Here is a 13,052-nt window from a genome sequence, read left to right as displayed (position 1 = left end):
AGCTTACATTGACAATAAAAGTGTAGTTGAAGCTGTTTATTCGACTAAACTTGTAGATGACAAGCGTTTAAGAATTGACATTGCAGCAATAGCTGAATCATTGGCATCAAAAGAAGTAGATAATATTAAATGGTGTCCAGGAGACAAACAATTAGCAAACTTCATGACAAAGTTTGGAGCTTCATCTTATGAACTTTTGCAAGTTATTCAAACAGGAAAAATGTTGAAGGACTTTGCTTAAAATTGTGAAATAACTCATAACATTTTATCATTTTATGTTTGTCACATGGGGCAGAATAATCCCCTAGATCTGAGGGTAGTCTAAACCCTGTGACGATCTTGTAATTTTAATTTAGCAACTTTTATGTTTTCTAACGGGGCAGAATAATCCCCTAAGATCTGAGGGTAGTCTAAACCCTGTGAAGATCTTGTAATTGTATAAAACAAAAGAAAGTAGAGGGAATGTTAATCTAATGTCATTTGGACTATACAAAGAGAGATAACTCAATATTATGTTTGAACACTAACTGGTTTCCTGTTGAAGTTATCCTCTTCCTGTTAATGGTGAATTGTGTAACATGTGCTAATAGTTATTAAAGTATTAAAACTTATTGATGTCCTTCTGAGTGCATTAACATAAAGGGCATCATTTTACAACAATATTATGCACAATATGATTGGGAAAACAATAAATAAACAGAAACCTTATACCATACTAAAACGTTATGGACCGGATCAGAGCCTTACACAACATGTGTCTTACATAACTATTATATCAAATCTCATAATAATAAAAATATTTTATATATTTTGTTTACATCTGGATCTTATTTCTAAACCTCTAATAATGTAACTTCATTGGCACATGAGAGATGGTAAATAGATATACAAATGTAGGTCAATTATATGAAGGTAATCATTTGGCAAGAATTTTTACTGTTATAAAACATGAAGGTACCTCCATTACCACCTTGTTATATTATGTGTATGGAATGATTATAGGAGGTAAATATTCATCTGACAGAGTTCATTTGTCCTTTACCTCCATTCATGGTTCAGTCAAAGTTAAAGGTCAATTTATATTATAGTCAGTTGATAAAGATCAGTATGTGTATAGGTCTGTCTAATAGTTTTCATCTGACCTTGACCTCTTGTTCATAGTTCAATTGTTGATGTTAACATTTTATATAGGTTTTATTTCTTAGATACTACAAGTAATAAGCAATAAGTAAAAATATTATGGTTAAAAATAGTATTGCAGTCATTTTTAGCTCACCTGGCCTAAAAGGCCATGTGAGCTTTTCTCATCACTTGGCGTCCGTCGTCGTCGTCGTCGTCGTCGACGTCGTCGTCGTCGTCTGTCGTCGTTAACAATTTTTCAAACATCTTCTCCTCTGAAACTACTGAATGGATTTGAATGAAACTTAACATGATTGTTCCTTAGTATATCCTGCACAAAATGTGCGCTTCAATTTTTGATCCGTCAAAAAACATGGCCGCCGTTACTTAAAATAGAACATAGGGGTCAAATGCAGTTTTTGGCTTGTATCTCAAAAACGAAAGCATTTAGAGCAAATCTGACATGGGGTAAAAATGTTCATTAGGTCAATATCTATCAGCCCTGAAATTTTCAGATGAATCAAACAAACCATTGTTGGGTTGCTGCCACTTAATTGGTAATTTTAAGGAAATTTTGCAGTTTTTGGTCATTATCTTGAATATTATTATAGATAAAGATAAACTGTAAACAGCAAAAAAGATCAGCAAAGTAAGATCTACAAATAAGTTAATATGACCAAAATTGTCAATTGACCCCTTAAGGGGTTATTGTCCTTTAATGACAATTTTTCACAATTTGTTCATCATATTTGCTAACTTTAAAAAATCTTCTCTTCTGAAACTACTGAATGGATTTGGTTAAAACTTAGCATGGTTGTTCCTTAGATTATCCTGCACAAAGTGTGTGCTTTGATTTTTGATCCTTCAAAAAACATGGCCGCCGTTACTTAAAATAGAACATAGGGGTCAAATGCAGTTTTTGGCTTATATCTCAAAAACGAAAGCATTAAGAGCAAATCTGACATGGAGTAAAAATGTTCATTAGGTCAATATCTATCAGCCCTGAAATTTTCAGATGAATCAAACATCCAATTGTTGGGTTGCTGCCACTTAATTGGTAATTTTAAGGAAATTTTGCAGTTTTTGGTCATTATCTTGAATATTATTATAGATAAAGATAAACTGTAAACAGCAAAAAAGATCAGCAAAGTAAGATCTACAAATAAGTTAATATGACCAAAATTGTCAATTGACCCCTTAAGGGGTTATTGTCCTTTAATGACAATTTTTCACAATTTGTTCATCATATTTGCTAACTTTAAAAAATCTTCTCCTCTGAAACTACTGAATGGATTTGGTTAAAACTTAGCATGGTTGTTCCTTAGATTATCCTGCACAAAGTGTGTGCTTTGATTTTTGATCCGTCAAAAAATATGGCCGCCGTTACTTAAAATAGAACATAGGGGTCAAATGCAGTTTTTGGCTTATATCTCAAAAACGAAAGCATTCAGAGCAAATCTGACATGGAGTAAAAATGTTCATTAGGTCAATATCTATCAGCCCTGAAATTTTCAGATGAATCAAACAAACCATTGTTGGGTTGCTGCCACTTAATTGGTAATTTTAAGGAAATTTTGCAGTTTTTGGTCATTATCTTGAATATTATTATAGATAAAGATAAACTGTAAACAGCAAAAAAGATCAGCAAAGTAAGATCTACAAATAAGTTAATATGACCAAAATTGTCAATTGACCCCTTAAGGGGTTATTGTCCTTTAATGACAATTTTTCACAATTTGTTCATCATATTTGCTAACTTTAAAAAATCTTCTCCTCTGAAACTACTGAATGGATTTGGTTAAAACTTAGCATGGTTGTTCCTTAGATTATCCTGCACAAAGTGTGTGCTTTGATTTTTGATCCGTCAAAAAACATGGCCGCCGTTACTTAAAATAGAACATAGGGGTCAAATGCAGTTTTTGGCTTATATCTCAAAAACGAAAGCATTAAGTGCAAATCTGACATGGAGTAAAAATGTTCATTAGGTCAATATCTATCAGCCCTGAAATTTTCAGATGAATCAAACATCCAATTGTTGGGTTGCTGCCACCCAATTGGTAATTTTAAGGAAATTTTGCAGTTTTTGGTCATTATCTTGAATATTATTATAGATAAAGATAAACTGTAAACAGCAAATATGATCAGCAAAGTAAGATCTACAAATAAGTCAATTTGACCAAAATTGTCAATTGACCTCTTTAGGAGTTATTGCCCTTTAAAGACTTTTTTCACAATTTGTTCATCATGTTGACTTACTTTAAAAAATCTTCTCTTATGAAACTGCTGTATCAATTTCAGCCAAACTTAGGCTAAATGAGTTTCAGAGTTTCAGAGTATCTAGTATAAATTTTATATTTCATTTCCTTGTATGTCAAGAAACATAGCTCCTATGGCTAAAATAGAACATAGGAGAAAATGATTTTTTTTTGCTTTTGAAGAAAATAGGACGATTCAAAGAACATTTAAATAAATTGAAAAGCCAAAATAATCATTGATGAGAGATTAAACCAAAAAAATTCAGGTGAGCGATTCAGGCTCTTGAGAGCCTCTTGTTTCTTTGTTATTTTAGTGATGACAATGGGATTTAATGAAAGAGAGGCTCGTCTTGGTCTGCGGGCATCAGCTGGACATATAGAACAAGCTGTGCAACATATAATGCAGAGAAAAGAGGTATTGAAACTTATTATATAATCATCCCCATTTACTTAAATTTTGCTTTTGTCTTCTCCATCGGAAGCAACTAAACTGAGACTTGATTATAAATATATCAGTCTTACAAAAAGAGTGAGAAATCTCATAGCAATGCCATTGACATTGCATAGAACAACAGTGATATACAAATTATCTTTTGTCTTACAGCTCCTGTAATTTTCTCTGCTACATCTTAAGGCTATTGGATTTTTGTCGAGCCTTCGACTTTAGTCGAAAAAGCGAGACTAAGCGATCCTACATTCCGTCGTCGTCGGTGTCGTCGTGGTGGCGTCCACAAATATTCACTCTGTGGTTAAAGTTTTTAAAATTTTAATAACTTTCTTAAATTATCCTGGATTTCTACCAAACTTGGACAGAAGCTTGTTTATGATCATTAGATAGTATCCAGAAGTAAATTTTGTAAAAATAAAATTCCATTTTTTCCGTATTTTACTTATAAATGGACTTAGTTTTTCTGCGGGAAAACATTACATTCACTCTGTGGTTAAAGTTTTTAAAATTTTAATAACTTTCTTAAACAATCCTTGGTTTGTACCAAACTTGAACAGAAGCTTGTTTATGATCATTAGATAGTATCAAGAAGTAAATTTTGTAAAACGATAAATCCATTTTTTCCGTATTTTACTTTAAATGGACTTAGATTTTCTGACAGGAAACAACACATTCACTCTGTGGTTAAATTTTTAAAAATTTTGATAACTTTCTTATACTATTTTTAATTTGTACCAAACTTGGACAGAAGCTTGTTTATGATCAAAAGCTAGTATCTAGAAGGAAATTTTGTGAATATTTTGTACCTGTGTATCTATATTTTACTTATAAATGGACTTAGTTTTTCTTCCAGTTAACATTACATCCATATAGTTAAAGTTTTTAAAACATTTATTAGATTCATAAGCTATCCTGGATTTTTTCCAAACTTGGACAGAAGCTTCTTACAATCAAAAGATAGTATCAAGCGGAATATTTTTATTGATTTTTTCCCTCATTTTTGTTGAGCCTGCAATTTACAGCAATAGTAGGCGAGACACTGGGTTCCGCGGAACCCTTACAAATTTTTTAATGAAATAGTAGACGAGAAAGTCCCTCTAGTTTTAAACTAAAGTTATATACTGATGGCTTGTGTAGATCATGGGTTCAATAAACAAGCAGAACAAGGACTATTATCAACACAGAGCAAAACTCTTCACTGAAAACTCCCCCAAGCCATAGGTTGTGTGACGTTCTTTGTAAGATGACATATCAGGTTACATCTATGCATCTTTTATTTTTACAGGAGAAAAAGGGAATATCAAAGAAAATTAAAGAAGAAAGAAGGAAAAAGAGAATCCAGAAAAGTTTGGGATTAACAGCTAATAAAGACAAGTATAAATCTATTGATATCTTTAGAAATTACCACAAAAAATCTGTTTAAATAAGTAGTTTAATTGTTAGGTATGAGAGATGGATGGTGTCATTGATGTTTTTAAGTCAAAAATTAAAACTAGTTTCTTAAGAATGAGAACTGTATATTTTGTATAAATATTATTGTATTTCTTATGTCAGTATTATTTAATATTTTTTATTTTAGTATTCTCAAAGATTATGAAAAATTCCAAATAGTTGTCAACTGATTTATGGGAATAAAGCCTGATAAAAAATATGAATACTTGTAAATCAGTTACTTTCATTGAAACAAATTTTTGTGGAAAGAGGACAAATTGATTTTTTTGTGGTTATGTGATTTCATAAGAGGGCTTTGTCCCCTATTACAGTAGAAAAATCAATAAAAAAAAAAAAAAAAAAAAAATCGGGAAAATTTCACGAATTTTTTCATTGTACTTATGAACTCAAAATCGTTAACTCTTTTTTTGTCACTTTTTAGCTCACCTGGCCCAAAGTGCCAAGTGAGCTTTTCTCATCACTTTGCGTCCGACGTCCGGCGTCCTGCGTCCGTAAACTTTTACAAAAATCTTCTCCTCTGAAACTACTGGGCCAAATCAAACCAAACTTGGCCACAATCATCATTAGGGTATCTAATTTAAAAAATGTGTACGGTGACAAGGCCAACAAACCAAGATGGCCACCATGGCTAAAAATTGAACATAGGGGTTAAATGTAGATTTTGGCTTATATCTCTGAAACCAAAGCATTTAGAGCAAATCTGACATGGGGGTAAAATTGTTTATCAGGTCAAGATCTATCTGCTCTGAAATTTTCAGATGAATCAGAGAACGCGTTGTTGGGTTGCTGCCCCATAATTGGTAATTTTAAGAACATTTTGCCGTTTTTATACGACCGCAAAAATTTTAATTTTTTGGTCGTATATTGCTATCACGTTGGCGTCGTCGTCGTCGTCGTCGTCGTCCGAATACTTTTAGTTTTCGCACTCTAACTTTAGTAAAAGTGAATAGAAATCAATGAAATTTTAACACAAGGTTTATGACCACAAAAGGAAGGTTGGGATTGATTTTGGGAGTTTTGGTCCCAACATTTTAGGAATTAGGGGCCAAAAAGGGCCCAAATAAGCATTTTCTTGGTTTTCGCACTATAACTTTAGTTTAAGTGAATAGAAATCTATGAAATTTTGACACAAGGTTTATGACCACAAAAGGAAGGTTGGGATTGATTTTGGGGGTTTTGGTTCCAACAGTTTAGGAATTAAGGGCCAAAAAAGGGCCCAAATAAGCATTATTTTTGGTTTTCGCACAATAACTTTAGTATAAGTAAATAGAAATCAATGAAATTTTAGCACAAGGTTTATGACCACAAAAGGAAGGTTGGGATTGATTTTTGGAGTTGAGGTCACAACAGTTTATGAATTAAGGGCCAAAAAGGGGCCCAAATAAGCATTATTTTTGGTTTTTGCACCATAACTTTAGTATAAGTAAATAGAAATCTATGAAATTTAAACACAAGGTTTATGACCATAAAAGGAAGGTTGGGTTTGATTTTGGGAGTTTTGGTCCTAACAGTTTAGGAATAAGGGGCCCAAAGGGTCCAAAATTGAACTTTGTGTGATTTCATCAAAAATTGAATAATTGGGGTTCTTTGATATGCCAAATCTAACTATGTATGTAGATTCTTAATTTTTGGTCCCGTTTTCAAATTGGTCTACATTAAGGTCCAAAGGGTCCAAAATTAAACTTAGTTTGATTTTAACAAAAATTGAATCCTTGGGGTTCTTTGATATGCTGAATTTAAAAATGTACTTAGATTTTTAATTATTGGCCTAGTTTTCAAGTTGGTCCAAATGGGGGTCCAAAATTAAACTTTGTTTGATTTCATCAAAAATTGAATAAATGGGTTCTTTGATATGCCAAATCTAACTGTGTATGTAGATTCTTAATTTTTGGTCCAGTTTTCAAATTGGTCTACATTAAGGTCCAAAGGGTCCAAAATTAAACTAAGTTTGATTTTAACAAAAATTAAATTCTTGGGCTTATTTGATATGCTTTATCTAAATATGTACTTTGATTTTTGATTATGGGCCCAGTTTTCAAGTTGGTCCAAATCAGGATTCCATATCAAGTATTGTGCAATAGCAAGAAATTTTCAATTGCACAGTATTGCACAATAGCAAGAAATATCTAATTGCACAATGTTGTGCAATAGCAATTAATTTTCAATTGGAGTTATCTTTCTTTGTATAGAATAGTAGTTGATAATATATGTTGGAAATTTGCCAGACATGACTATGATGTCATTTTCTATTTTTATTTGCCAATAACTTTATGTAAATAACTTCATTGGAAATTTGCCAATATAAAATGTGGCTGATGAAGTTTTTTTTATTGTTTTATACAATAAACAATGTATATTCACTTTTACTACCAACCAATCTTTACCATTCAGTGATAACAAGCACTTTATTTTACATTTTAATATTTTATGATGTATTTAAAAGAGTAGTTATTGTTGCAAACTCCATTAGAAATTTGAATTGATATCAGTTTTGGAAAAAGGGAAACAGGGATGTGAAAAAAGGGGGGGGGGTTAAATTTTTCTCATTTCAGATTTCATAAATAAAAAGAAAATTTCTTCAAACATTTTTTTGAGAGTATTAATATTCAACAGCATAGTGAATTGCTCAAAGGCAAAAAAAAACTTTTAAGTTCATTAGACCACATTCATTCTGTGTCAGAAACCTATGCTGTGTCAACTATTTAATTTTAGATTTAAATAAGTTTGAAGAAGAAATCTTTAATTGATTTGGAAAATCTTGACATTTGTTTTGTGTAAAAAAACCCATGTAATGTCAAAAATTTGATCACAATCCAAATTCAGAGCTGTATCACGCTTGAATGTTTTGTCCATACTTGCCCCAACTGTTCAGGGTTCGACCTCTGCGGTCGTATAAAGCTGCGCCCTGCGGAGCACCTGGTTGGTTATTATCTTGGTTATTATTATAGATAGAGGTAAACTATAAACAGCAATAATGTTCAGCAAAGTAAGATCTACAAATAAGTCAACATGACCAAAATGGTCAGTTGACCCCTTAAGGAGTAATTGCCCTTTATAGTCAATTTTTAACAATTTTCATTAATTTGGTAAATCTTGGTAAGTTTTTACAAAATATTTTCCTTCGTATCTAAAGGGCCAAGTTCAATACAGATAGAGAAAATTGTAGGTAGCAAGAATGTTCAGCAAAGTAAGATCTACAAACACATCACCATCACCAAAACACAGTTTTGTCATGAATCCATCTGTGTCCTTAGTTAAGTATGCACATAGACCAAGGTGAGCAACACAGGCTCTTAAGAGCCTCTAGTTTTAATTCCCACATTTGCGCAGAGTGCAGAAATCTACTTCCTTCTACCAGTCTCGTTGTCATGAGACTTTTAGTAGTCTAGTAAAATATAGGAACTCAAGGAGCACAATACCAATTTCATTTTTAATAATTCTTTGTCTTTGATATGAATAAACGTTACCTGATGATCACGTTTCTTAGTTTACGTTGAACATGACGTCATAACCTAAATAACGTCACAAGTTAAATCCCTAACAGAACCAAAATCAGAAACGTTACAGTATTTCCCTTTCTTTTTTAACAGATTTTGAATTTGCAAAAAAAATAATTCATACAGACTTCGTCCCACTTTACAGGTAATGCCTGCCTCATATTAGTTTTGAGTACAGCCTTCAGAAATTTTTTACTTTATTTATTATTTAAACTTGTGATTTCCCATAACAAGAAATTAATGAAAATTGGTACCCAACGAAAAATAATGAATGCACAGTATTCAATAAGGTCATTTAAACAAAAATGTAGGTAGTCTGTTAACTTCAGGTTGGATCTCAATTTTCAAGTCATATAATGTCAGAGAAATATGCAGTGTTGAGACAAATAAAACATTGTCTGCATGAAATATCAACATATGAGTAATATGGTTAATGTCTTAACATAGTTTTTTGCCTGGGTAATAGGGTCAAGATTGAAAAGTTGGATTAAATATTATTGTGAAAATTTGTAAAACTCATTCCAGTTGCTCAGTTTACCTGTGAGAAAGATTAAGGTGATTCATCAAATCATGTCACATGGTACAACTTTTTCAATAGATATAAGAAAATGTGATATAAGTGCCAATGAGACAGCTCTCCATCCAAGTCACAGTGTGTCAAAAGTAATCAATTATAGGTCATAGTAGTTTGAAGTACGGCCTTAACACAGATCTAGAGCTTTGGCTTACACCGAACAGCAAGCTATAAAGTGCCCCAAAAATGACTTGTGTAAAACCATTCAAACAGGAAAACCATAGTTTTAATCTATATAAAAAATGAGAAACGAGAAACTCTTATGAACCCCATCAACAAATGACAACCACTGAACAATATGTTCCTGATTTAGGACAGGTGCAAAAAATGCAGCGGGGTTTAGACATTATAACAGGCACCAACCTTCACCCTAACCTGAAATGATAGTGTAACATCAATGTCTACTCTGAAACAGAAACAATGTTGGAACACTTGAAAGAACTGCCATTGTTTCTGTATTCCCGAATTTTATTTTTAAAAGTTGTTCTTTTTACTGTAATTCAGAAATTATTGCCTGCATTTATTATTGCGATTTTGTTATTTTAGACTAAAATGCGATTTCAATTTTTGTGATATAAAGAAAAATCCTGTTTAAATTATATAAAATATTTAAAAATGGGAGTTTAAATTATTGCGATTATAACAATGTCGCATTTTTCGCAATAATAAAAACATCGCTATAATTTCTGAATTTACAGTATCTTTTACAATAAAATATAAAATAACTGTATGATATATATTTTATAGAGTGAATGTTGACAGTTATGAAATGTTGACTAATATGGGATTTGGAGGAGGAGCTGCAGCAGAGGCCTTAAGACAGGCAAACAATGATGTCGGTCAAGCATTAGAGGTAAAGATTAGAGAAGTAGTAGATTATTTGCCAGTTTCAAATTCGGGTTCTTTATTTTGTATATTCAATTTCATGTGTTGGTAATGTACTGTTGCTGACTTATATGAATTTGTTATTAATTTGAAAGATTTGTTTAAGTGACTTGTAAAACCTTTAGCTAAGAATTACAAATAGGCAATTTCTCAAGTTTTTTTGGTCATCAAATAAAGAGAAAGTGTCATTTTATATGAAATATTTAATGTGTCAAAGAGACAACAACATGACCTAATACCTAATTAGCTGATAATTTTTTACGCATACATCGTGGTGATGTAACTGATAAAAACACTCCATCAATCCTCCAGCCCTTTCACATATTAAGCAATTGTCAGGGTTAGTAACATCTCAGGATTAGATCTACTTATAATGAAAGAATATTTAATGAATATACATTCATCGTCTAATTGAATATATCGGGTAATCAGATTTTTTAGCTGACATTTTGGGTGTCCGATTGGCCGGAGTGTACTGTAGCAGAAACAGCCAAAGGTCACTAATGGGATGTCAACACAACTGTTCAAGTCTTGACAGTGGTCATTGCTGTAAATGCTTTAAAATCTTTGATTTCTTTTAAGGTACTAGAAAAGCATCCAGAGTTTCTTTCCTTACCTGACCCCGAGCACAAGGATATTACAATTACAGATGAAATGTTAGCTCAGGTAAATACAGAGATTTCCAATCAGATTATGATTTCCCTTTTAGAATTTAAAGTGTACAGGTAATTTGATTGTTTATTCAAGATGAAATTAATATTCAAGTAAAGTCTTACATCAATCAATTCATTTTACTGTTAACCAACTATTGCAATCAGTTAATGTTTGAAATATTCCCTAGTTAAAAAAAATGAATACAGACAAGCTTAAACATGTTAAATTATCTCAAAAGGTCAAAAGTAAATTGCTGCTAAGTTGGCTAGGAAGTGCTGAGTGTTAAAAAAGTATCAGCCAAATTAAGCTGTTTTACCGTACTTGAATATACCTGAGATCAAGGAAAATTAGTAACAAGACCAATACAGTAAAACCTGGCTAAACTGAATCCTGCGTAAACCGAAAACCTGTATAAACAAAACTTGTTCTTAAGCACCGTCATATCAAATTGTATGCGTTGTCAACCTGATTAAACTGAACATCGGTCAAAACCGAACAAAATCATAAGTCCCGAAGAGGTTCTGTTTAAACAGGTTTCACTGTATAATGAATCTACTGAATTAGAATGTTTATCTTAAAGGTGTACAGTTTGGGATTTGATCCAGAAATGGCCAGAGAAGCATTAAAGTTGCATGCTGGGAGTATTCAGAAGGCAATAGATGAGTTAATACGCAGTGGTGGTATTCTAGCTAGAAGTAGTTCAGAAGGCAGTTCTGATGGTTCAAGTGCTGGTAAGTAAGCTTAAAGAGTCGATTTGAGCTAAATGTATTTTGTTTAAGAGTTGTTTTTAATACCATATGTAAATGTTTAGATGCTAAAAATATTTATGCTTTCATAACCCAACTGGCTTAATAGCTACCAATTTTCCAGACTGAATCAATACTTTTGAGATAAAAAAAATATATACATCGTAGTCATCAACTTTTCAAGAATTTTATGAAATATATCAACAGATGTTCAAGTTACAAAATGTTGTATACTTGTTTAAAAAATCATATATCATTTAATATATATTTAAAATTGGAGTTATCTTCCTTTGTCCTAACTCATTACAATTATTGACAATGGAAAATTTCCCCAATTAAAAGTATTGCCTTCCATTCCCAGGCGCGTAGCTCCCTATACGCTAACACGCAGTTGCGTGCACATCGATTCGGCATGCAAAAAAAAAAATGGCAAAATAAAAATTTATAGATTGAATGTTAAAGGTAACACCTATGTTGTCACTTTTTTAATTGATGAAATATCATTAAATAACAGCATTTGGTTTCAAAATAAAAGTGTTATTGGAGATTATGACAAAATCCGACAGTAACTTGTATCTTTTACAAGATTTGAATTTGTAATACTCAGTCTAAGACATGTAGTTTTTGGAGCACATTTTACAGTGTACGGTTCATCAGTTTGGAATGAGATATACCAATCGGCATTAGAATTATCAGAACCCTTCGATATCGTTGAAAATATGCCGAGGCGATGTGGTCGATAGGCTACCAGAGCCAATCACCCTGCAAAAACGCCAAAACAGTATTGGAAAGTCTCATTAATTTTTGCGTATGTTGAAAACAAATGTACGATCAACAATGAACGACGACAGTTACTAGCATTACTGCATATTCATCGGCATTTCAGTGTGAATATTGACAATTAAAGTAATAGAGAAGTTTGTTTTTAGCCTAGACCCGAAGAGCAGATTTTGGACAATTTTGAGTAAATTTTGTATCACAAATATGTGAGGTTTATGTATTACTCTATTCAGAAGATTTATTAATAGTTTGACATTCATAATTTTTTTATTAGACCTATTTACATACATATAACTTCTCTTTCAACCGTCCTATGACCGAAAACCAGAAAAGAAAAAAAATTTCTGCATAAAAGGGTCCCAAAATTTTTTCGCCTCGCTCCGCAGTAGTTGCTTGCACATTGTTTCTTTCTAGCTACGCCCCTGATTCCTTCCGATACTTGTACATTGCATTTGTTATTTTAAGGAAATTTGCTGCTCACTTTCAACATGAAAAACTTTTCATAACATTAGTATATATTGATATGGGATTAATTGAGGAATCAAAAAAGGCAAACAAAATATAGGGGTCAATGTGCTTGTTTTCGAGATATTAACCATTGGAATTTTGGCGGGAAAATATTCTCTCTTGATTTTTCTTAGC

The 13,052-nt window shown here is 32.1% G+C and overlaps 1 protein-coding gene across 1 annotated transcript in view; it reads left to right on the top strand.

The window, feature by feature from the left end:
- LOC143059053 (NEDD8 ultimate buster 1-like) overlaps positions 1 to 13,052 on the top strand; it is a 48,233-nt gene that overhangs the window by 34,503 nt on the left and 678 nt on the right. The window contains exons 12-16 of the mRNA XM_076232522.1: positions 3,689 to 3,789; positions 5,108 to 5,196; positions 10,093 to 10,198; positions 10,813 to 10,896; positions 11,465 to 11,615. Of these exons, the coding sequence (XP_076088637.1) occupies positions 3,689 to 3,789; positions 5,108 to 5,196; positions 10,093 to 10,198; positions 10,813 to 10,896; positions 11,465 to 11,615 (531 nt within the window). The remainder of the gene's footprint in view (positions 1 to 3,688; positions 3,790 to 5,107; positions 5,197 to 10,092; positions 10,199 to 10,812; positions 10,897 to 11,464; positions 11,616 to 13,052) is intronic.

The sequence above is a fragment of the Mytilus galloprovincialis genome, chromosome 14, assembly GCF_965363235.1.
Source record: "Mytilus galloprovincialis chromosome 14, xbMytGall1.hap1.1, whole genome shotgun sequence".
Lineage (NCBI taxonomy): Eukaryota > Metazoa > Mollusca > Bivalvia > Mytilida > Mytilidae > Mytilus > Mytilus galloprovincialis.
Note: the sequence above shows the minus strand (reverse complement) of the source record. Positions and strands in the feature narration are given on the sequence as shown.